General features: G+C 43.0%; 1 protein-coding gene across 1 annotated transcript in view; it reads left to right on the forward strand.

Annotated features, from left to right (window-relative positions):
* The window catches only part of EPHB2 (EPH receptor B2), a 218,888-nt gene that overhangs the window by 172,646 nt on the left and 22,214 nt on the right, over window positions 1–24,028 (forward strand). The window contains exons 5-8 of the mRNA XM_044671322.1: window positions 1,230–1,354; window positions 20,032–20,194; window positions 22,069–22,093; window positions 22,163–22,255. Coding sequence (XP_044527257.1) covers window positions 1,230–1,354; window positions 20,032–20,194; window positions 22,069–22,093; window positions 22,163–22,255 — 406 coding nt within the window. The remainder of the gene's footprint in view (window positions 1–1,229; window positions 1,355–20,031; window positions 20,195–22,068; window positions 22,094–22,162; window positions 22,256–24,028) is intronic.

Raw genomic sequence — 24,028 nt, forward strand, 5'->3', positions numbered from 1 at the left:
TAAGTCACTTACCACTTTTTCTGCCTTACACAATATTGATTCTAAGGTGGAAGGTAAAGGTTTAAAAAAAAAAAAAAAAAGACTGGTAGGTCTCAGTCTGCACCCTTAAAAGGAGTACCACATGGAGGAGATCATAAAACCATCCAAGTATAAAATGAGGAAAGGGAGGAGTTCCTGCCTTGCCTTTTTCACACTCCTGTTCTGAGGGTCAAATGGGAAAATAAATGGAAAAGCACTTTGGTAAGTGAGGTAGAAATCAGGAGCATGCTGGTAAATGTTTAATAACCAGGGGAAAAAAAAAAGGTAGGCACAATACACTTTCAAAGTTTAATCTGTATTATTAGCATTTTCTCCATCCCTTTCTTAAGTCTAGGCAATCAACCAAACAATCAATCAAACCCTGATTTGTAGCATTTGCCAATTTCATAAATGCTTACACTGGAAATTTAACAACCGGCTTTCAGGAAGCCAGTATCAGCTGGCTGCGGAACACCCTAAGTAGATGTCAAAATTTGAAAGTTCTATAGTAATGGAAAGTGTAACATTGCCTCTCTTACAATAGAGATGGGGAATCGTGGTTGTAGAACGTCACATCCCCTGTCAGAAACATTCTGTTATGTTGTTGCTCTGGCTTAACTCTCTTTTGTTCCCAACATGCAAAGGTGTTGAGGGAATGGAGGAATTGTAAAGAAAGCAAAAGGCATCAGTAAAACTTTTCTTTTTATCGTAAATGTGGGCTGAAGTTACTACAATAAAACGGTATCTACATAGTGTTTTAACATTTGCAAAATTTTACATTCATTTTACATTCACTATCTCATCTAAGACTCTGACTTTGTGAAATAAGTACTTTGGTTATTATTAACCCCATTTTTTTATGTTATCCCCATTTTGTAGATGAGGAAACTGAGGCTAAGTGACTTTACCAGGGTTACAAAGCTAGTGAGTGTTTAAGGGGAATTTGAACCCAAATTTTCCTGTTTCCAAGTCAGCGTTTCCTTTTGGACTCCACACCACTTTATATGTGATGCCAGCCACATACACACGCATGTGCACATGTACACGTGTTCTCTGTACATGCACACCCAGAAACAGAACTTAGTAGCCCTGGAATGAAATCTACCCAGCCCCTTTCTGAGACTTCTGGGAGGGTGGGGGATTCGGACAACACAGATACTGCTTTTGATTTTCTAAAGGATTTCCATTAAACTCCCTCCTCTCTCTTATAGCCCCGTCTGCTGTGTCCATTGTGCACCAGGTGAGCCGGACGGTGGACAGCATGACTTTGTCCTGGTCCCAGCCTGACCAGCCCAATGGTGTCATCCTCGACTACGAATTACAGTACTACGAAAAGGTAACTTGGGCTTGAGGGAGTCCTGTGTCCATGCCCAGTAGGGACAAGCAAGGCATCCCCTCATTCCCTGTCTTCATGGTTGGGGACAGCTCCAGAGGTCATTGTTTCAGTCAATATTTTTACCAAAGAAGGATGGAATAAGCAAAGTTTTTATTTTTATTTTTTTAAACCTTCCTTCCTTAATAACAACTCTTAATCAGAAAGCCATGGGTTAGGCAAATGGGGTAAAGTGACTTGCCCAGCTAGGAAGTGTCTACGATCAGATTCAATCCAGGAGTTAAGTCATTTGCCCAGGGTCACACAGCTAGGAAGAATCTGAGGCCAGATTTGAGCCCAGATCCTCCAGATTCCTGGCCTCGCGCTCTATCCACCATGCCACCTAGCTGTCCCCAAGTAAAGTTGTTTGTTTTTTTAAATAATTGAACTATTTCCTATGTTCCATGCACTGTCCTAAGTACTAGAGATATACAAATAGAAAAATGGACAGTGGCAGCTCTCAGGGAGCTCACATTCTAATAGGAGGAGGCCATCTGTAGAGGAAATTTCAGCTACAATTCCGATGGAAGTGCACCATGGTCCTTAGAGAACTGCGGCAAAGGAGTTCTTCTTTAGGTCATTTCCACTGATAAAACCAGCTCCTCGCCTGATGTTGACCCATTTGAGAATGTCAAGGGCTTAGATGATAAGGACTTTCTCTCCCAGGAGCTGTGGCTGCTGAGAAAGTAGGGGCTAAAGGGCTGCCTTGGAGATGACTTGGATCAACAATTCTCGGAGACTAGTCTGGGGGCTCGTGGCAGTCCCCAAGACCCTTGGGGAGGGGGTGGGAAATCTACAAGGTCAAAACTATTTTCCTAATAATACTAAGATATTTCCATTTCTAATACAGTAAAATATCAATAGATACAAACCCCATTAACAAAAACTGTTTGTGGAGAAGGTCCTTAATAGTTTTTAAGAATACAAAAGGATCCACAGCTAGGTAGCACAGTGGATAGTGCACCAGAGCTGGAGGATGGAGGTCCTGGGTTCAAATCTAGCCTTAGACACTTCCTAGCTGTTTGACTCTGAGCAATCACTTAACCCTGATTGCCTAGTCTTTGCCACTCTTGTGACTTAAAATTGATACTAAGACAGAGGGGGAAGGGATTTTTTAAAACAATTTTTTGGTCAAAATTAATTTTATTTAATTAATTATTTTAGGGGGGAAAATTTTTTTTTAAACAAAAATATAAAAGGGTCCTAAGACCAGAAGATTTGAGAACCAGTGACTCAGATCAAGGTGAAGATAAGTTCCTCATCAGATTTGCAAGTGACACAAAGAAGGGCAGGATCACTAACTCAATTGAATGGCATGGTCTAGGTCCCAAATGTGCTTGGTAGGTTGGGATGCTGGGAAAAATCTAATAAACCAATATTAAAGCAGCCCATCCTGGACCTGGATGTGTTGAAGGAAGATGGGCTGGAAAGTTGAAGATTTAAGACAAACATCATCAATGTCTTCAAGTATCTGAAGACATGCCAAGTAAAAAGAGATTAACCTTGTTCTGCTTGGCCCCCAGAAGGCAGAAGTAGGACCAAAGTAAGGGAAAACTCCATGAAAATTAGGACATTTTTCTAAAAGGGAAATGGGCTATCTTTGGAGGTGATGGTGCCCTACCACTGGAGACCTCCAAGAGAAGCCACTTGATAGAGACAGCATAGGTAGGATTCCAAATTAGTGAAGAGTCAGATGCCTTCCGAGGTCTCATCTAACCATGAGGTTCTGTGATCTAGTGTGATTCTGTGTTCTGAGTTCTCTTCCACTTCTAACATCTAGAGATTCATGAGTCTCGATCAGATTGTTGTTATATCCACAATTGTAAACAGCCCACGAAAGGCAGAAAGGTTGTCTGGGAGTGACATTGGTCAATGGAATATCTGCCCTGAACCCCAGGAAAGAAGGAGGAGAAGGAACAGAGCAAGTTACCTCCCCACCGCCACCTCCGCCCCCAGCCTGTCCCTCACTGGTTGTTGAAGGGAACCCCTGGGGGAGAGTCAGCTGGAAGGAGACAAGACCAGATGCTCCCTTAAGTCAGAAAGCCCAGTGCACAGCAGGACTTAGAGTTTCCCATTTCCCATTCCTACCATCCAGTCCCTCTGGCTATAGTTGCTATAGCTTAGCAACTATAAATTAAAAAAAAAAACTAATTAAAAGCTTTATGATTAAATGAATGGAGAGTGTTTGTCCCTGAAGATGGGAGAGGAAATGATGAATCCCTTCCCAACCCTGCCTGTGACCTATTTTTTCCAATACTTGAGGCTGATGGAGGTGTGAACTGCAAAGTGGGCCTTAACCTACATTCTTCAGGCATCTGAGCTGTTTCCTTGACCCTCCAGAAGATACCCTGTGATTGAGACAGACAGGCTGAGTTGGCTATGCTGGTCTGCAGATCAGCTCTGTCCTGAGTGGAAAAGAGATTCTCTTTTAATAGCCTTTCTGGATTTATCTTGTGTTTTGTGTTTTATTTTATCAGAGGGACATAGGAAAGGGGTACAGATCACAGAAGCGACATGAGGTAGTATTATTATACCTCCATTTTAATAATACTTTCAGGTCTTCAGAGCATTGATTCCTAGACCTTTAGTATCCTAGTCTCTCCCCAACCCCCAGGTCTACATACCAATTGCTTATTGGACATTTACAATTCAGTGTTCCATAGCAACCCAAACTTACCATGTTCAAAAAGGAATTCAGGTTTGTTTCCACCAAAAGCCATTCTTCCTCCAAACTTCCTTCTGTCTGTCAAAAGAGCCACCATCCTTCTAATCCCCCAGGTTCATGACCTTGGAATTCTCGAGGGTTCCCTTTCACTCAACCTCCAGAGCCAATCTTGTCAGTTGTGCTCATCTCTCGCATCCATTCCCTTCTATCCACTCAAACAACCGCCACCCTACTCCAGGCTCTCCTCATTTCCCTATTTCTGTCTAAGATACCACCATCGGTTTACCAAAGGTTCACAAAGTTAGTGTCATTCTCACTCCACATAATTTGTTCATTTTTCTTTTGATAATTTGACCTTCTACAACTTCTCTTGCATCTCTCCATTTCCATAGTTGCAACTCTACTCTGAGCTTTCATCATCTCTCACCTTAATTATTGCAATAATCTCCTAATTGGACCATCTCCAGCCCCTAGTCCATCATCCACCCAGCTACCCAAATGATTTTCCCAACACTTTAGGTCTGACGATGCCGCTCTTCTCTGAATAAAGCCCAGTGATGGTTCCAAAACACCTCTAGAAAAAATTCAATCACTTCTGTTTAGTGTCTAAAGTCAGAACTTTGTAATTTCATAACTTGACTCCAACATATCTTTCTAGCCTTATTATTCACAACTTCCTCTCGTGTACACACAAAAGACCAGTTAGGTTGGTCCTCTTATGATTCTTCTTTCCCAACACAGCATCCCATGGCTGCCACCCATCCTAGAATGAACTCCCCCATCGTCTCTGACTCTTAGAAACCTCAGCATCCCTCAAAGGTTAGCTCAATTGCCACTTTCTTTGAGTCCTTTGCCAATCCCTCCAGCTTTAAGTAACCCTTACATAGAAAAAGAAAAAAAAACTACTGTGTATATGTATATCTACATATATTTTGATGTCTCCTAATATCAAGTAAATTCCTTGATCACAAAAACTTGCTCTTTGGTTTTGTGCACCCAGTATAAGGAGGTGCTTAATTAATGGCTATGGATCAGCCACCTCTCATCTGAACTGTTATTATTTCCTTCTAATTGGTCTGCCTGTCTGCCCCTTTCCAATCCATCCTCCACACCACTACAAAACTGCATTCCAGAAACAGAGATATTCAATACAATGGGTTTGAGCCTTTAGTGTGCTGCCTAGCTTTAGTCTAGGGCAGTGATTCCCAAAGTGGGTGCCATCGCCCCCTGGTGGGTGCTGCAGCAATCCAGGGAGAGCGGTGATGGCCACAGGTGCATTTATCTTTCCTATTAATTGCTATTGAAATTTTTTAAAAATTAATTTCCATGGGGCTAAGTAATATTTTTTCTGGAAAGGGTGGGTTGGCCAAAAAAGTTTGGGAACCACTGGTCTAGGGCATTGTTAAGCAATAAAGAAGCATTAATTAAACACTTGCTGAATGCCAGTAAGGCCTGGAAATATAAAGAAAAAGCCCTGCCCTCAAGGAGCTTATATACTTTTTTTTTTTTAAACCTTACCTTTGGTCCTAGAATCAATACAATTATCAGTTCCAAGGCAGAAGAGCAGTAAGGGCTAGGCAAGTGAGGTTAAATTACTTGCCAAGGGTCACTTCAAAGTGTCTAAAGACAGATTTGAACCTAGGACCTCCCATCTCCAGGTCTGGCTTTCTATCCACTAAGCCAGTGATGGGCAAACTTTTTAAAGAGGGGGCCAAAGGAAAAGAAATGCTCATCTGTCAGTCTGTTTCTAAGGCAACTCTTTCCAAGTTTCATTGTATTGTATCCTCCTCACTGTATTCGTCAGATTAGGAATAATGTCAAGTGGAAGGATAGAACATTTCAGGGGGCTGCATCTGGCCCGTGGGCCGTAGTTTTCCCATCACTGCACTAAGCCATCTCGCTGTCCCAAGGAGTTTACATTTTAATGGGAGAGATAACATGCACATAAATCTATGTACACAAGAGAAATGAAAGTTAAAAATTGGTCCCACCAAGGATGGTGATTTTTAAGGTCCCTTCAAGCTCTAACAGGCTGTGTTCTAATATTCCAAGTTCTAAAGCCCCTTTCAATCGTCCTATTCTTTGTTCTGGGCATTCCGAGATAAACGGTCACTTCCCTCCAAGGTCCCCATCCTTTCTGGGCTAACAATCAGTACCTCCTTATTGGTGAGACTCAAATACAGAAGAGAATTTCTCCCAGCGGGTCCCTCCACTTCTTGGAGGAAATTATAATTAATGCAAAGCAAGAAATTATTGGCTACTCTGCTTTGGGCAGATGTCTGGGTCATTCATCATAATTGAAGGCTCTGCCACAGATTGAGTACCTGGAATTATGATGATGTTCCCAATAGAAGTAAGGAAGTTCTAAGGTCCCATCAAGTTCTAGCACTTTCTGTTCTCATGGACACTTGCAGCCCTAACATTGTTCCTTCAGTCAGCTGTGACATTGGCCTCTTTCTGGCTGAATGAACCATGAAGGTTGCCTAATCTCTTCTTTAGGTCTTTTTGTTATAACCCAATGGCCTAGAGTTGTTTGATATAGGGCAAAGAGCACCAGTCTGGAAGCCAGGAGACCTGGGTTTTCTAGGCCCAGCTCTAGCTCAACCACAAACCGAATGACTTTGGGCAAATCTCTTGACTCTTCTTAGCCCTCAATTTTTCTCCTCTTCAGGTGAGAACTTTGATGTGGAGCTAGACAGTCACTAAGGATCCTTCCAACTCCTAAGAGTCCAAGAGGGAGGGGGCAACTGGATGATTCAGTGGATAGAGAGCTAGGCCTAGAAATGGGCATCCTGGGTTCAAATCTGGCCTCAGACACTTCTCAGCTAGGTGTGACCCTGGGCAAGTCACTTGACCCCCATTGCCTAGTCCTTACTACTCTTCTGCCTTAGAACCGATCCTTAGCATTGATTCTGAGATGGAAGGTGAAGTTTAAAAAAAAAAAGTGGAGGGGGATCCAAAGGGAAGGGACTGAAATTATCCTCATATAAGGATGAAAATATGGGGAGAAAAAGGTTATCTCCTACCCCCATCCCAAAGTTGGAGCAGAAAGACTTCTCCCTCTTATCAGCTACCCTCCTCAAGCAGAGCAGGGGAAGGTCCTCTATGGTATGTCTGTATGGCAAGGCAAAGGCTCTACAACCTCCTTATTCAAATACTCTTCTTTCTCTCCATGCCTTGGGATTAGATCTGTAGTAGGAAGAAAGGAAGGGAATATGTGTGTGTGTGTGTGTGTGTGTGTGTGTGTGTGTGTGTGTGTGTGTGTGATATCACNTGTGTGTGTGTGTGTGTGTGTGTGTGTGTGTGTGTGTGTGTGTGTGTGTGTGTGTGATATCACATACTATATGTTAGACATTCTACTAAATAAATATTTTACAAATATTATTTCATTTGTTACTTAAAACCACCCTGAGAAACAAATGCTATTGTTATCTCATTTTACAGATGAGGAAACTGAGGCCCACCAGTTTAAGGGACTTGCCCAAGGTCACACAGCTAGTAATCATCCAAGGCTAGATTTGAACTCATGACTCCTCAACTCTAGACCCACTGTTCTATCCAGTGTACCATCCAGTCTGCATATATGATGCCAAACTATGGTCTATGCTGTGATCAATTAGTTAACAAGCATTAAGTGCTTACTATGTCCAGTTGACCAGTGTCAGAGCTTTCTTCCTTTTCCAGTTTCCTCTTTTTTCTCCCTTGTCTCCCACCCATCCCCTTCCCTCCTCTCCCATTTTCTGTTTTACTCATGCTCCTTGAGATCCGTGTGATCCTGGGCAAGTCATTTAACCTCTTCAGGCCCTAGTTTTTATGTCAAATGAAGGGTTGGACTAGATAGCCCCTAAAGTCCCTTCTGGCTCTACACATATGATCCCATGTTCCTTCCCAAGCCTTAGACTGGCCTGGCTCAACCCTGCTGGGTCCCTGCTTCCTGTCGAATGTCAATCAGAGAGGGAGGGCAGTTGGTCTGTGGGAGCAGGAAGACAGCAGCTGCCACCACTGACCCTGAGGGAAGCACCTGTTTCTCTCCCACTCGAGCTGCCTGTGTTTCAGAGATCAGTGGTTCTGTCAGCGAGGGGACTCCCACCAGCGAGACAAGTCCTCACTTTTCCCCAACTTAGCAGTTAGCCTTCCAGAATGGCTTTGGCCAAAAAAGTCTTCGCTCCGAAGCCAGCCGGGTGACAAACCTCTCCAGAGTTACAGCCATGCAGTCTGTCACCAGGCCTTCAAATAGTTTTCCAGCCATCTGCTCAAGTTCACTCTGGCCAAAGCAAAACAGCTCAGAACTTCATGACTTGCCTTAATGACAAGTTCTTCCCTACAAAAGTATTAGAACCAACAAGGGAGGGACTCTATTTCAGACCTGATCCTCACAAATAAGGGAGACCTGGTTGCTGGGATGGAAATGATGAGAACTGCAAAAAGAAGTGATCGCTCTAGCCTAGAATTTGTGACAGGGCAGCTTGGGACAGTGGAAAGAATAACCCCTCTAGACCCAGAAACCCTGAGTTCAAATCCCTCCTCTAAAACTTTGTGCTGGCATGACTTGGGCAAGTGTTTAAACTTTCTGGGACTCAGTTCTCCTTTGCAAAATAAGGGAGTTAGTCAAGATCATCTTTTGAAGTCCCTTCCACCTCAAAATGTATGTCCATGTGACCCTCCAATTCTAAATCTATGATCCAATCATCTTCCTAATTCTAAATCTATGATCAAATGACCCTCCAATTCTTAATCTATAATCAAATGACCCTCCAATTCTTAATCTATAATCAAATGACCCTCCAATTCTAAATCTATAATCAAATGGCCCTCCAATTCTAAATCTATAATCAAATGACTCTCCAATTCTAAATCTATAATCAAATGACCCTCCTATTCTAAATCTAGGATCAAATGACCCTCCATTTCTAAATCTATAATCAAATAACCCTCCAATTCTAAATCTAGGATCAAATGACCCTCCAATTCTAAATCTAGGATCAAATGACCTCCAATTCTAAATCTATAATCAAACGACCCTCCAATTCTAAATCTAGGATCAAATAGCCCTCCAATTCTAAATCAGTGATCAAATGACCTTCCAATTCTAAATCAGTGATCATCTATTCCTATGGAAAAAGAACAGAAGGCAGAGATTAGTCTGACATGTACCCTAGATTTGGGGAGAGAATTCAAAACTTCATTGAAAGGCTTGCTAGAGAGAAATGAACTAAAATTCAACATGGAAAAACAGCCCAGGAGGGATAGGAATTCATCAATTCAAGATATTCTGAAGACATAAAGAGAACCCTTTCTGATGGGAAAGAAAAAGAGTCGTTTTCTAAAGAGATCAATGTGCATACACAGGGAACTCACGAACCAACTTAGATTTTGAAAAGACATGTAGAGAAGTTAGAAGCAAGAGCAGATAAAGGAAGATGAATACAAGAGCTTGGCACGGTCCTCTAAGGAGGGTGTCAAGAGTGCTAACACTCAGAATGAGCTGAGGCTAGAGAAAAAAGCTAGCCACAACAAAAAGGGATTTATAAAAAAAAAACTACATGGAGAAAAAAAATATCAAAAAGGGGATAGAATCCCTGATCTGGGTGGATGGGGCAATAATAACTAACAACAGAGAGAAGGCAGTGCTGCTCAGCTCCTACTTTGCTTGTCTTCTCTGCCAAGGAAATGATCTTTGGACTGAAAAAGGACAGAACAAAAATGGCCAACAGGGAGCTGAAAGCCAAGATGGGCCTGGTTACTTCAACTCATCAAGGTCCAGATGAACTACATCCTTAGTAGTGAAAGGACTAGCATGTGTGATGGCTGAAACTCAGTCAATGATGTTGGAAAGATCAGGGAGAATGGAAACGCTAACAAAGGATTGGGGAAGAGCCAGCGTTGTCCCGATTGTCACAAAAGGGAAGAGCATGGCTTGCACGCTATAGGCTAGTTGATCTTGACCTCAATTCCTGCCCAAATTCTTTCTTTACATCTAATGGAGGGGGCAACCTGTGCATAAATGGATGTATTGTGTGTGTACACATATACACGCATGCACGCATGCGTGCACACAACTAGCAACTGCGGAGGTCATTTTTGAGCTGGATCTTGCAATAAGCCAGAGATTCTGAGAAGTAGAGATGAGGAAGGAGAGTATTTTCCAGGGGGGGAGGAATAGCCGGTTCTTCCAGGAAATGCTGCATCATGTGAAGTAATTGCAAGAAGGCCAGAACAACTGGAATATAGAGCACATAAAGGGTAACGATGACTGCAAGACTGAAAAGGTGGGAAGGGGCTGGTCGGAGAGAGCCAAACAGGAGTTTCAGAGTTGATCCTAAAGTCAATAGAGAATCACTGAAGCTTACCGAGTTCAGTTCTGTTATTTTCAATCTCATCTGGCTCTTTGGGACCCCATTTGGGGTTTTCTTGGCAAAGATCCTGGAGTGGTTTGCCATTTCCTTCTCCAGCTTCTTTTACATATGAGAAAACTGAGGCAAACAAGGTCAGGATGCCATAACTAGTAAGTGCCCGAGGCAAGATTTGAACTCAGGAAGTTGAGTCTTCCTGATGGAGCTATCTAACTGCTTCCAAATATGGTCTGCCCTTTGGGAAAGTCACATTGGCACTTGGGTGGAGGATAGATTGGAGACCTAGAGAGACTGGAGGGCAGGTGGTTAATTAGGCAGGCATTACAGTGGGCCAGGCAAGAAGTGACAAGGCCTGAACTAGAGGGATCTAAAGTGGCTATCCCAATTCAAGAGATGTAAAGCATTTTTCCCAGCCCTAAAGCATGTATAAATGTTATCTATTATTATCCATTTGGACATATGAATTGAAGAGGACCTTCCTAGCTAATGAAGGAGATTCTTTCCTAATGAGAAGCTTGGACAAGGCACCGTCCCTGTGCTCATGGAGCGGGAGGAGGCTAAGATACATAAAAAGAGGATGCTAATAATAAGCGATCAGCACTTACGACTAGGCTTTGGGAGTCCTGCCTTATTTTCATGGGTTTTTCTGGGTTGTGGGAGCCTGACATTCTGATTCTAGCACCTGGCATCAGTCATAAGGTCCAGACTGAGATACATCAGTGTTTTCTCATTGGCCATAGAATCTGTCACATCAAATCATGGCAAGAGCCTCGGTGGAGGCCGTCTGCTGTAGCTGCGACCTCCTTCTTCCCCCTTTTCCCCAAGGGTCCTCAACTGTGTCAAAGGAGTTGGGGCTGCTCCAAGGTGATTTATTTTTGACAAACTCTTGCTGGCTGTTACTTAACACCTACTTATCCTCCTGGTGCTTTTACCAATTGATTATTTTCTTTTAATGACTTGCCCCAGCCCCTTCCAGATAGAGACGTGTTAGATTAGCTGGCCCGTAATCCCTGGGCAACTACTTATTTCCCTTTTTAAAAAGGATTTTTATGGGAAAAGGGTCTCATTTATTGCCTCGCCCCTAGTCAGCTGGGATTCTAGCAGCCTCTGAGTGCCCTCAAACAGAAGCACTCCTGCCCGGTGCCAGGAGGCCCACAGAGCACAGACCTCGATGCATTCCCAAAGCCAACCCATGTCCATTGGCTCACAGTTCAAAGGCTGCCGCTGGCAGTCACAAACCAATTCTCCCTCACTCTTGGTTCTGAAGAAGCTAAGGAAACTGGGTCAGTGGCAAATTATTTTATAATATATTGTCTATTTTGGAAAACAAAAATATTTATCTTCTATTTTAGAATCAATAACTGTACATTGGTTCCAAGGCAGAAGAGCAGTAAGGGCTAGGCGGTGGGAATTAAGTGACTAAGTGACTTGCCCAGAGTCACACAACTAAGAAGTGTCTGAAGTGGATTTGAACCCAGGACCTCCCATCTCTAGGCCTGGCTCTCCACAGCTCTCCTAGAAATCCACAGTCACCTAGCTGTCTCCTATCATTGCATATTATATACTATGTTCTAGAATAGTTTACATTTATAATTATATATCATGCATATTAGATTGTTATTATAGTTTATATATCATATTACTTATAGTATTTATAATATATCACATTACCATATTACTTATAATATTCATATTATATGTTATATATCATTTTACATATACTTATAAATATAGAGCTAGAAGAGACTTGAGATTATCAAGTCCAACCAGGGTCTGAGTTCAAATCCTAGCACTTATCGCTGTGACACCTTGGGCAATCAGTCAAAATCAACAAACATATAAGCATGTATCATGAATCAGGCCCTGTGCGAGGTGCCAAGAGTACAGAAACAAAAATGAAACAGCCCTTGCCCTCAAGGAGTTTCCATTCTATCAGAGGAAGATAACATAGAAGCATATGCAAAATAAATCCAAGCTCACATAGGGTTGATGCCATATGGGATAAGAAAAAAATATCATGGAAAAGGTGGTATTTGAACCAAGTCTTAAGGGAAGTAAGGGATTCCACCAAGTAGAGTTGGACTTGTTGGCCTCTAAGTCCCCTTCCAGTTCCAAATTTTTGATCTCGTGATGTCCTCATTTTATAGAGTTAAGAAATATATACATATATGAATATATGTGTATATATTTAGCCCAGAAAGGTTTAAGGACTTTCCCAAGGTTAAACAGGTGGTAAATAGCAGTGGCAGCATTTGAACCCAGGTCTCCTGACTCCAAATCCAAATGACCTTGAGGAAATACCATCATCTTCATTATTATCATTTCTATAATGCTTTTCCAATTTATGTATCACTTTCCCCCCAAGAACTCTGTAGGGGTAGGTTCTTAATTCATTGCTTCACTGATTCCATGATCTCATCAGCATGGGTCTTTCCTCCTCTAGGGTAGATAGCAGCAGCCTCCTTCCTGCTCATTCTGTGCCATTCTTCTCTGTGCCCATCCATCCATCCATCATTTAAAGAGAATAGACTAGAAGCCATCCTCAAGTTTAAAAAAATCTTTCAAGGATACCAGGGCAACACTTGGACTGTTCTTCCCTCCCAGTGGCACACAGCTCCTTGCCTGGATGTTTTCAAGGATGTCTTTTACACTTTCTTCACCCACACCAGTCATAAGCCCTAGCCAGCTTCCTATCATCGCCACACTGCCACTGCTTCAGGAAAGGATAAATCTGCCAGCCGCCCTTTGGCTCCAGTCACTTTCCCTGCAATGCTCCAGACCCAAACACCTTTCCTTGACCACCCCCTCGTGATATATATCATCTCCCTCCATGACAAACTAAGCATCTTGACAGATGGGGTTGTCTCTTGTATTTCTATACCCAGCATATAACAGGATTACTGCTATGGTATAAAAACATTTAATGGTGCTTTTTTTTTCTGATTCATTTGTTCCATCTCATTTCTCTTTAGACAATCTTCAGTGTTGTTTCTTTCTCTTTTCTTTTTTTTTTTTTATTAACTCTTAGCTTCTTGACTTAGAATCAATACTAAGTATTGGTTCCAAGGCAAAAGGGCAGTAAGGGCTAGAAAATTGAGGTTAAATGACTTATCCAGGGTCACACAGCTAGAAAGTGTCTGAGACTGGACTTGAACCCAGGACCTTCTATCTTCATTTCTGGCTCTCTATCCACTGAACCACCTAACTGCCCCTCACATATTGATCGCTAAATGCCAACGTTCCTTCCACTCCTGAATCCTAGTGCCTTCTCTCTTGATTGTTGTCTCCAGTTTATCTGTTCTATATCTTGCTCATACAAAGCTCTTTTGTAGCTGTCTCCCTTATTAGACTATGAGCTCCTCGAGGGCAGGGATTGTCACTAACATTTCTTTGTGTCCTGCACAGTGCCTGATGCCTAGGAGGCACTAAATATTTATTGGCTAACTGTGGACTGAAAGCACAGCTCAGATGCCTTTTACTCAAGCCTTCTCCTGGCTCTGTAGGTTATTCCTACTCTTACCTCCTTACTATAACTTCTATTTACTTTGTAAATACTTGGTGTTCTCTTAGTTGAGTGTGTATTTACCTCCCAAGAAGTAGTTCTTTGAGATCAAGGGCAGGGATTTTTTTAATCTAAGAAAGTAAATGTGTGTTTGATGAAACTGAATTCAACCTCATTGAATTGAAAGTCATAGAATTCCATGATCTGTGGTCAATCTTGCAGCATCTCTGGGAGAACATTAGCACGTGGAAAAAGAATGTTGTCTCCATTTTACAAATTAAGAAACTGAAATCCATGAAGGTAAAAAGTCCCTTAGCCAAAGTCACAAATTAGGAAAGCAAGGACACAAACTCAGGTATATTCCAGGCCACAAATCCAGTGCAGTTTCCACTAAGCCACGTGGTCTCTTATCTCAACCACAGATCCAACTGATTATAACTGGCCTCAGTCCAGAACCTACTGTATCTCCCAGAGTTCTCAGGACTGTGAAACCGAGGGAGGCCAGTCCAGCTGCCTTAAGTCAGTGCTAGATAGGGGCAGCTCCCATTCTAGGATACCTAGAAAACCTGTATTGAATCTAGGTTTAAAAGGAGCCTGGAATTATTAAAAGGACACTGGACTTAGAGAAGCCTGGGGGTTCAGTTCCAGATCTGCTACAATTCTCCTCCCCTCTCTGATCTTTCTTTTCTTCCCTTCCTTGTAAAATCAGGGGAATAGTATTACCTGCATTATCTAATCTACCTCACAGGACTATTCTGAGAAAAGAGCTTTGTAAACTGCAAAGCACCCCTGAATGACACCTTCCTATGGTGGGTGCTTTTCAGAGGAGAGTCTCCCTCCAGCTCAGGTTGCTCTGACAGCAGTTTATTCTCTGTGGGGTGGAAATAATCTCTCACCCATTCATTCCACTCCTTCAGCAAATATCCTAAGTACCTACTATGTGCCATGTAGAGTAGCCTAGTGAGAACTGAGGGGGACACACCAAAAGTGCAAGTTTAGAGTCCTTGTCGTGAGAAAGATTGGAGCCTGGTTTGGGGAACAAGACAAGACAAACAGAGAAACATTAAATATGACAAGAGGGAAATAATAGTGAACCCGAATACCAGAGGTGCCCCCAAGGCAGAGCTGTAAAAATTGGCTTCAGAGAGCCCAAATATACAACTTTCTTATTTGATCCTCCAGAAATTTGTGTGGTAGGGAAGTTACTGAGCTGAAAGAAGTCTTAGAACAAGGGATATAAATCTGAAAGGGACATTAAAATATAGAGTGGTAGAACATGAAGAACCTTAGAACACTGAGCTGAGAGTCTTGAAAGAATGTCAAAGCTGGGAGAGAGAAGTCTTGGAACACAGAATGTCAGAACTGTGAGGAGCCTTAGAACATAGAATGCCAAAGCCAGAAGAGACCTCAGGAAATTCAAAGACAAAGGGTGAGGGGACCTTGGAACATGGAATGTCAAAGCTAAGAGGAACCTTAGAACATGGAATGTCGGAACCAGGGAAGCCCTTGGATCACAGAATGTCAGAACTGAAAGAGGCCTTAGAACATAGAATGTCAAAGCTGGACGAAACCTTAGGACATACAATGACAAAGCTTGAAGGGACTTTGGAACATGGAATGTCAAAATTAGGAGGGACCTTAGAAGATAGAATATCAAAATTGTGGGAAAGGGGAGCCTTAGTATGCAGAATGTCAGAGCTGAAAAGAACCTTAGAACATAAAATATCAGATCTGTGAGGGACCCTAGAACATGGAATGTCAAAACTTAAGAGAGCCTTACATTCTGGAATGATAAAATATAGAATGTAGGTACTGAGGGAAACCTTAGAACCTAGAAGGTAGAAGTTTAAAAGGACCTCACAGTTCATTATCATCCTTTTCTGTAAAAATGGATCGGATCTTGGGGGGGAAAAAAAGGAAGCAAGGATCCAGAAAGGTGAAGTAATTTGCCCTCAATCACATAGCAGGTTATTAAAAAGAGTCTAATTAGGAGTCTGTGACTAGTGAGTTCTGGTCCTACGTAGACAGGCTCCTTATACCAGTGAAATTCACTTAAATTCTTTTCATCTAGGGCTCAGACTTTGTTTTCTAGTTATCTCCAAACTAATCCCCAGAAACACACATACACACACCCTCAAGAAAATCACAAAAAAATTAGAGTAGGGTGGCTTTGGTGAATGGCCACAGTCCAATGAGACAGCTGCAGTCCTAGAATACCATTCTCCCAGTTCAGCTGGCTGTCTGCCTGCCTTCTTCATAATCTCACAATCTACGAAATGGGAAGAACTTCCAGTTCACCCTTTAGTTCCCTCTACAATATCCCTGACTGACTCTGGGGCCTCTGCTTGAAAACTTCCAATGAGAAAGACCCCACCGTTTACCACCACTCCCTTCCTTTTCTGGCTCTAGGATCAGTCTTTAAATGAACGCTATTGCTACTTCTAGAAAGGGCTCCACCTTGCCCAGATGAAAACAACCTTCCCTGGCCACTGCTCCCCTCTGTGGGTTGTCTTTCCCCCATTAGAAAATAAGATCCTTGAGGACAGGGACTGTCTCACTTGAGCGTTTCTCTTCCACAGTACCTAAGGCAGTGCTTGGCATGGACTTGGGAATTTTTCAGTCGTTCATTTATTCATTCATTCTTCCATAGAACCAAAATCTGCCTCCCTATAATTTCGCCCCATTCATTCATTCATTGCCCCTAGTTCTGGCCACTGGGGCCAAAGAGAACACATTGTCTAATGCTTCTTCGCCACGACAGCCCTTTAGAAAAAGAAATCTAGCTTGTCCCTCTACGTCTTCTCGAGCCTCAGCATTCTCGGTTTGAATTTTCAGTCATCCTGTGGCATGGGTATGGCCTTCCCTAGAAAGAATCTGTGATATCACTGGTGCATCTGAGAGCATTTTCAAGGAGAAGAAGTGCTGGGTTGGGGCAAGGTGACTTTCTTGAATGATTTTGTACTTAACACCAAAGAACTAAAGAAAATATTTATGGTCTCTAATTCTAAGCAAACACTAGTGCAGCTGTTACCCAGGAATCCATGGAAGAGGCTCATTGATAGATTTCAGGGGTCCATAAACTTAGATGGGGGGGAAATGACATCTTTATTTTTACCCATCTCTAGCATTTCCTTCAAATTGTAGGCAACAAATGTTATTCTGAGAAGGGGTCCATAGGAGTTTTAGCAATAGAGTCAGATATCCTGGATTCAAATCCCACCTCTGACATTTTATACTTGGGTGACTTTGAACAAGACACCTAACATCTCTGAGCCTCAGTTTCCTACTCTGTAAAATGTGAAGTTTGAGCTAGAAGGTATCTGAGACACACATACACACACACACACACACACACACACACACACACACACACCTGCCAGGTTTGTATCTATAGTCCTGTGATGCTATAAACTTTTTAAACTGGTCAAGTACTATGTTCAATTACCCTGGTAGCATCTGAGGCAGCTATAAGGGATCGCCTTGATGGACCACATCCTGTGTTAGACAGCGACACCTACTGCTGATGTTTCACATTACAGCCCAGGTCTTTTTAAGTAGGAGAGGATTGGCTTGAATTCAATTAAATAACGAGTAAGCTTTTGTCAAGCGCAAGGCACTGCGGACCCAGAGTGAAACAGCTCCTGGCCTCAAGGAGTTTATGTTCTACTGAGGGAAAATACTATATCATTGGCCATATAAATATATATAAACATAAACACACACACACACACACACACACACACTACCTGCCTAGAACTCTCTAGAATGGCTTACTTCCATGCCTACCTAGAACACTCCTCACTTCTGACTTCCTTCTAGTATCAGCTAAAGTTCAACATTCTACAAGAAGCCTTTCCCGATCCCTTTCCATCCCAAACCTCTTCCCTCTGAGACGATCTTCCATTTATCCTACATTTGCTTGAATGTTCTCTCCCTCGTTAGACTGTGAACTCTTTAAGAGAAGGGATGGCCTTTCCTTTTTTGTATTCTCGTTGCCTAGCACTTAGTAGGTTCTTGTTTAAAAAAAAAAAAACTCTTTATCTTCTGTCTTAAAATCAAAATCAATATTAAGTATCCCAGAAAAACTGCAAAGACTAGGCGCAGTGGGTTAAGTGACTCGCCCAGGGTCACACAGCTAAGAAATGTCTGAGGCCAGATTTAAACCCACAATCTCCCATCTTCAAGCCTTGCTCTCTATCCACTGAGCCACCTAGCTTCTCCCACATAGTAGATGCTTAATAAATTCTAATTGGATTGAGTTGAGCTGAGGAAGACAAAATGTAAACGGATAAATAAATACAAAGTAATTTTAGGAAACAGGGAACACTTAGCTGAGGATCAGGGAAGATTCTGAGTAGGAAATGGTCCCTTAGTGGAAATTTGAATGATGCTTTGGGGAAGGAGGTGCATGCGAGACATGGGAGAACAGCCTATACAAAAGTTCAGAGATAGGAGGTTAAGTGCCTGAATTAGGGAAGAATCAGAGGGTAAAGAGGAAGGGGAAGGTATAGTGGAGGGAGGTAGAATCAATAAGACTTAGCAAGGGATTGACTATAGGGGAGTGAGGGAAGAACAATGAAGAGACAAGGGTGACTGGAAAAGGCAAATATAAACTCTTAGATTCAGAGCTTGGAAGGAACCTTAGAAGACATTTGGCAGGTCCCTTCACTGAAATGGAGAAGTTAGGAGGGATAAAGTTTAGAGGGGGAAGATAATGAGTTCCATTTTGGACATGTGGCATTTGAGATGTCTATGGGACATCCGGATGATTTCCAGCAGGCCTCCGGTGATGAGTCACTGGAGCAGAGGAGAGACGAGGGCTGGAGATTTAGGAGACATCTGCCTGGAGGTGATAATTGAACCCAAACCCCATTTCCCTGGTTAAATCCCTTTGAGTCTCAAAGTAGAAAGAATATTGCACCTGGAATCAAGAGAACCCAGAGTCAAGCTCTGGCTCTAATTCTTGCTAACTCTTTGACCGTGAACATTCTTTGAGCCTCAGGTTACCTCCCTCTATAGAATAGGGTCAATTATGCCTGAACTATCTTCTGCACAAGAATTGCTGTAGAGAAAATCTTGCAGAAGCAGAAGCAGCAACATCCCAGCCATCACAAAGCAGTCCTTTCCATAGCTTGACTCTGAGAAAGTTCTTCTGACACTGAGACCAGAACATTCTGTTATCTGTGGCTTACTGCATATTCATTTATACCCATTTCTTTGGTTTCTTTAAATGCCTAGCTCTTTTTTGAATGCACCTTATCTCTTTTATTAGCTTTAATATCCCCTTATAATTTAGGTTATTGTAACTTGGAACAGAGAATTTCAGACCTGAGAAAGGCCTTAGAACATAATATATCAGAGTTAAGAGGACCATAAGACATAGAATGTCAGGCCTACAGTGGACTTTAGAACCCAGAATGTCAGAACTGGGGGGCTCCTAGAACCCAGAATATCAGAGCTGGAAGAGACCTTGGAACCAAGAATGTCAGAGCTGGGAGAGTCCTTAGAACACAGAATATCAGAGCTGGGAGAAATCTCAGAACCCAAAATGTCAGAGCTAGGAGAAACCTTAGAACACAGAATGTCAGAGCTGGGAGAGACTTTAGAACAGAGAATGTCAGAGCTGGGAGAGACTTTAGAACAGAGAATGTCAGGGCTGGGAGAGATCTTAGAACCCAGAATGTCAGTGCTGGAAGAGAGACTTACTAGCTATGTGACCTTGTACAATTAAAGGACTGTAGAATTCTTCATTTAGAGCTAGAAGAGATCTCTAAAGTCATTGACTCCAGAGCCTTTATTTTATCTCTGAGGAAGCTTATTGACTGAGAAGTTAAGTCCAAGGTCAGTATAGGCAGTAAGTGGCAAAGCTGGGCTTCAAAACTATCTCTGCCTCCAAATCCAGGTAATTTGATTTCTTCATCTGAAAATTGGGATAACAATACTGGGGACCTGCCCCCGTCAGAGTTGTTGTGTGAGGTTCAATGAGATAAAGTGTATAAAGCTCTTTGCCAACCTTAGAGAGCTCTATAAATATCAGTTGTGGTGGTGAAGGTGGTGGTGATTTGGGGCTTCGTTATCTTCCTTGTTATGACCTCTGCCTGTTGTCTTTGTTCCTTGGCAGGACCTGAGTGAGTACAATGCCACTGCAGTCAAAAGCCCCACCAACACAGTTACCGTGCAGGGCCTCAAAGCGGGCACCATCTATGTCTTCCAGGTGCGAGCACGCACCGTTGCGGGCTATGGGCGCTACAGTGGCAAAATGTATTTCCAGACGATGACTGAAGGTGAGACGACAGAGCCCTCACTTGGCAGAAGAACTGAAAAGAGGGCCTGGGAAAGAATACCTTGAATACATGGGAAGAAAGAGAGCAACAGGCAGCAACCTTCCCAGGGAATTTCAGGCTCCCTGGAGCTCTGAGCTGTGGATGAGAACCAGGCAGGACTGCCAAGAGTCTGGGCCCTGTGATTCTAAAGGAGGAAAGAGATTTCTCAGACATAACAGATCAGAGAGACTCAAAAGACCTGGACTCTGGGTCCAATAACTATATCTCTTCATATAAGCCCCTCACCATCCCAAAGCTTCCATAAGGCAGGGCAAAGGACCCTGGGCTCTTTTCCTAGTTCTACTGTTAGCTCACTTTGGAAAATACTGTATTTTCTAAACCATATTTCCACATCTGTAAGAATGAGTAGACTAGTCTAAATAATCCCTAAGGCCCCTTCCCAGTCTGACATTTTATGTTCTAACCATCTGTGTTCTAAGGTTCCTCCCCCTAAGCTCTGATCTACTTTCCAACATCCCTTCCTGCTTTAAGGACCCTTCAGTCCTGACATTATATGTTCCAAATCTCTGTGTTCTACAGCCCTCCTCAAACTCATCCCTTCCTGTTCTGACATTCTGTGTTCTAGCAGACTGTGTTCTAAGTCACTCTCCCCCAGCTCAGACATCCTATATTCTAACATCTCTTCCAGCTCTGACATTCAATATTCTAAGGACCCTTCTAGGTCTGACATTATATAGTCTAATATATTATATAGTCTAATACTCTGTGTTCTTTTTTTTTAGATGTCCTATATTTCACTTTATTTCTTCACTTTTGTTTGTTCAAATTCTCTTTCACAAAATGACATTTGTGAAGATGTTTCACATATTACACATGTAAAATCTATATCAGATTGCTTGCCTTCTCAGGGAGTGGGGAGGGGAGAGGCCAGAGGGTGAACATTCTGTGTTCTAAATAGGATATCCTATGTTCTTGCATCCCTTCCTGCTCTGACATTCAGTGTTCTAGCAGACTGTGTTCTAAGTCACTCTCCCCCAGCTCTGATATCCTGTATTCTAACATCCCTTCCAGCTCTGACATTCGGTATTCTAAGGACCCTTCTAGGTCTGACATTGTATGGTCTAATATTCTGTGTTCTAAAGTCTTCCCCAAGCTCTGATATCCTATGTTCTAGCATCCCTTCCTGCTCTAACAGTCTGTATTCTACAAACCCTTCCCACTTTCATGGTCTATGTTCTAAGGGCCCTTCCAACTCTGCTGTTCTGTATTTTAAGGACTTTCCCAGCTCTGACATTCTTCACTCTATGGGCCCTTCCAAACTCTTAAGAATCTGTGAGTCCAAAATCGCATGATGGAACAAGTCATTACTGACTATCTCTTAAGTGCCCAGCAATGGACTAACTGTGGCAAGTGAACACAGATCAGGTTAAGTTGCCCAGCATTTATTAAGCACCTACAGTGTGCTAAGTACGAGGCAAAGAAGAGTGATAGTCTCTGCCCTCACAGAGCTCCCAGTCTAACAGAGGAGACAACCTGTAAATGATTATGTATGAATAAGATCCATACAGGATAAATTGGAGGTACTTTGACCCACCCTCACAGGTCTTACTCTGGTCTAGTTGGAAAGACAGGATAGCTCATCATCGTAGAAGAAATGATAGACTAGGCGATCATTTCCCTAATACTGTAAGAATTCAGAGAAGGAAGAGATTCCTGTGGTCTGTCACCACAGAAGGCATCTCCAAGATGCACAACTCACTCGACCCGGCATTGGGGTCAGGGTCAGGGTCAGGGTCAGAGAAACAAAGAACTGTTGATTGATGGGTTGTCCTGGAAGAGCTCCCAGTACTGCTTGAGAATGGGGAAAAAAAGAGGAAAGAAGGGATTTGGGGAGAAGGGGCTGATACAACCACGTCCCCACTGTTCCTGACATATCCCATGTCCTTCCCCAGCCGAGTACCAGACAAGCATCCAGGAGAAGCTGCCTCTCATCATCGGCTCATCCGCGGCAGGGCTGGTCTTCCTCATAGCCGTGGTTGTCATTGCCATCGTGTGTAACAGGTGCGCCTCCCCCCGCCCTGGCCCCTTCCGTCTGTCCACCCGAGTGCCGGGCTCTGTCTCTCTGTCTAGGCACTACAGGTATGCCTGTGTTTATACTACAGTGAGCCTTAGAACAGAGCGGGCATTTGCCTATAAGGTGTTGGCTAAGTGCTCCTCACCATTCCCTCAACTCCCCCCCCCCCAAAAAAAAAACCAAACTTTTCCAGCCTCAGCTTCCTACCAGGGGATTAGACTAGATGATCCTTTAATTGTGATGCCTCAACTAGCCCATTATTGGTGTCTGAAATTCCTCCATTAGTGATATATTTCTTTAGTTGACCATTGGTTTCTTTTTTAAAAAACAAAACCCACATAGAGGGCAGCTGGGTGGCTCAGTGGATTGAGAGCCAGGCCTAGAGATGGGAGGTCCTGGGTTCAAATCTGGCCTCAGACACTTCCCAGCTGTATGACCCCGGGCAAGTCACTTGACCCCCATTGCCCACCCTTACCACTCTTCTGCCTTGGAGCCAATACACGGTATTGATTCCAAGACCGAAGATAAGGGTTTGAAAAACAAAGCCCACTGAGAGAGGAATATGCTATATCCCTGAGACCAATTGGTGAAAATCACTGGGAGGGAGATTTTCTAGCAATCAGAGATGTTTAGAGGTGAAAGTGTGCTCCCTTTGGGAAGGAAGGAATCCTTGGCTCTTCAAGAAGAGGCTAAGTGGTCTCTTATCAGGGGCATGGCAGGAGGAGATCCATGCTTTGAGGAGTAGCCTCTACATTCCCTTCCACCTGAAAATCTAGAGTTCCTGGACCATCATGGGAATAAGTTGGTCAGGTTGCTGTCCCAAAAGACCGGGCAGCAGAAAGGACTGGTCACAGGAGGGCTCTACCACTGTGACCCTGGGAAAGTGACTACTAATCCCTCTTGGCCTCAGTTTCCTCATCTGTAAACTAAGGGGGTTGGAGTAAATTATTTCTAAGGCCCATTCTAGCATATGAAAGGGCCCTTCCTGTCAGTCAATCAGTAGACATTTCTCAAATCCCTACTTTGTGCCAGGCACCATCCTGATTACCAATGTTTCATGTTAGTGATTCCATTCAATTCAGTCCAATCCATTTGTATTAAGCACAGTGCAGCTTTTTTGAGGGCAGGGATTGTATTTTAGTTTTTATATCCCCAGCCCAGTACCTGGCACATAGTAAGATAGGCATAGAAATTGGACCTGGGATTTCATTGGCATCAGGAACTACATCTGTCCAATGTAGGTTGGCACTTTCTCTTTAAGGTACTAGAACACTGAAAATATAAGTGACTTACCTAAGGTCACACAGCCAATATCAATCAGAGTCAGGACTTGAATCAAGGGTCTTATTGGCTTCAAGGCCTGCTCTATCTTCTCACCAAATACATAGCAGGCACCTAATAATGCTCACTGAATCAAAGTATTGGGGTATTTCCAAGTCCTGTGCTTGGCTCTATGGGGTACAAAAAAAGATCTAGCATAGACCTTGCTCTCAAGAAACTTATAGGACGGGAGCAACTAGAAAACACAGTGGATAGAGTGTCAGGCCTTGAGTCAGGAAGACATGGATTCAAATTTGACCTCAGACATTTCTTGACTTTGTGACTTTGGGCAAGTCCCTTAACTCCAACTGCCTGACCACACTTATGTCTTAGAATTGATACTAAGACAGAAGGTAAGGGGGGATTGGAGAGAGAGAGAGAGAGAGAGAGAGAGAGAGAGAGAGAGAGAGAGAGAGAGAGAGAGAGAGAGAGAGAGAGAG

The sequence above is a fragment of the Gracilinanus agilis genome, chromosome 3 (genome assembly GCF_016433145.1).
Source record: "Gracilinanus agilis isolate LMUSP501 chromosome 3, AgileGrace, whole genome shotgun sequence".
NCBI lineage: Eukaryota > Metazoa > Chordata > Mammalia > Didelphimorphia > Didelphidae > Gracilinanus > Gracilinanus agilis.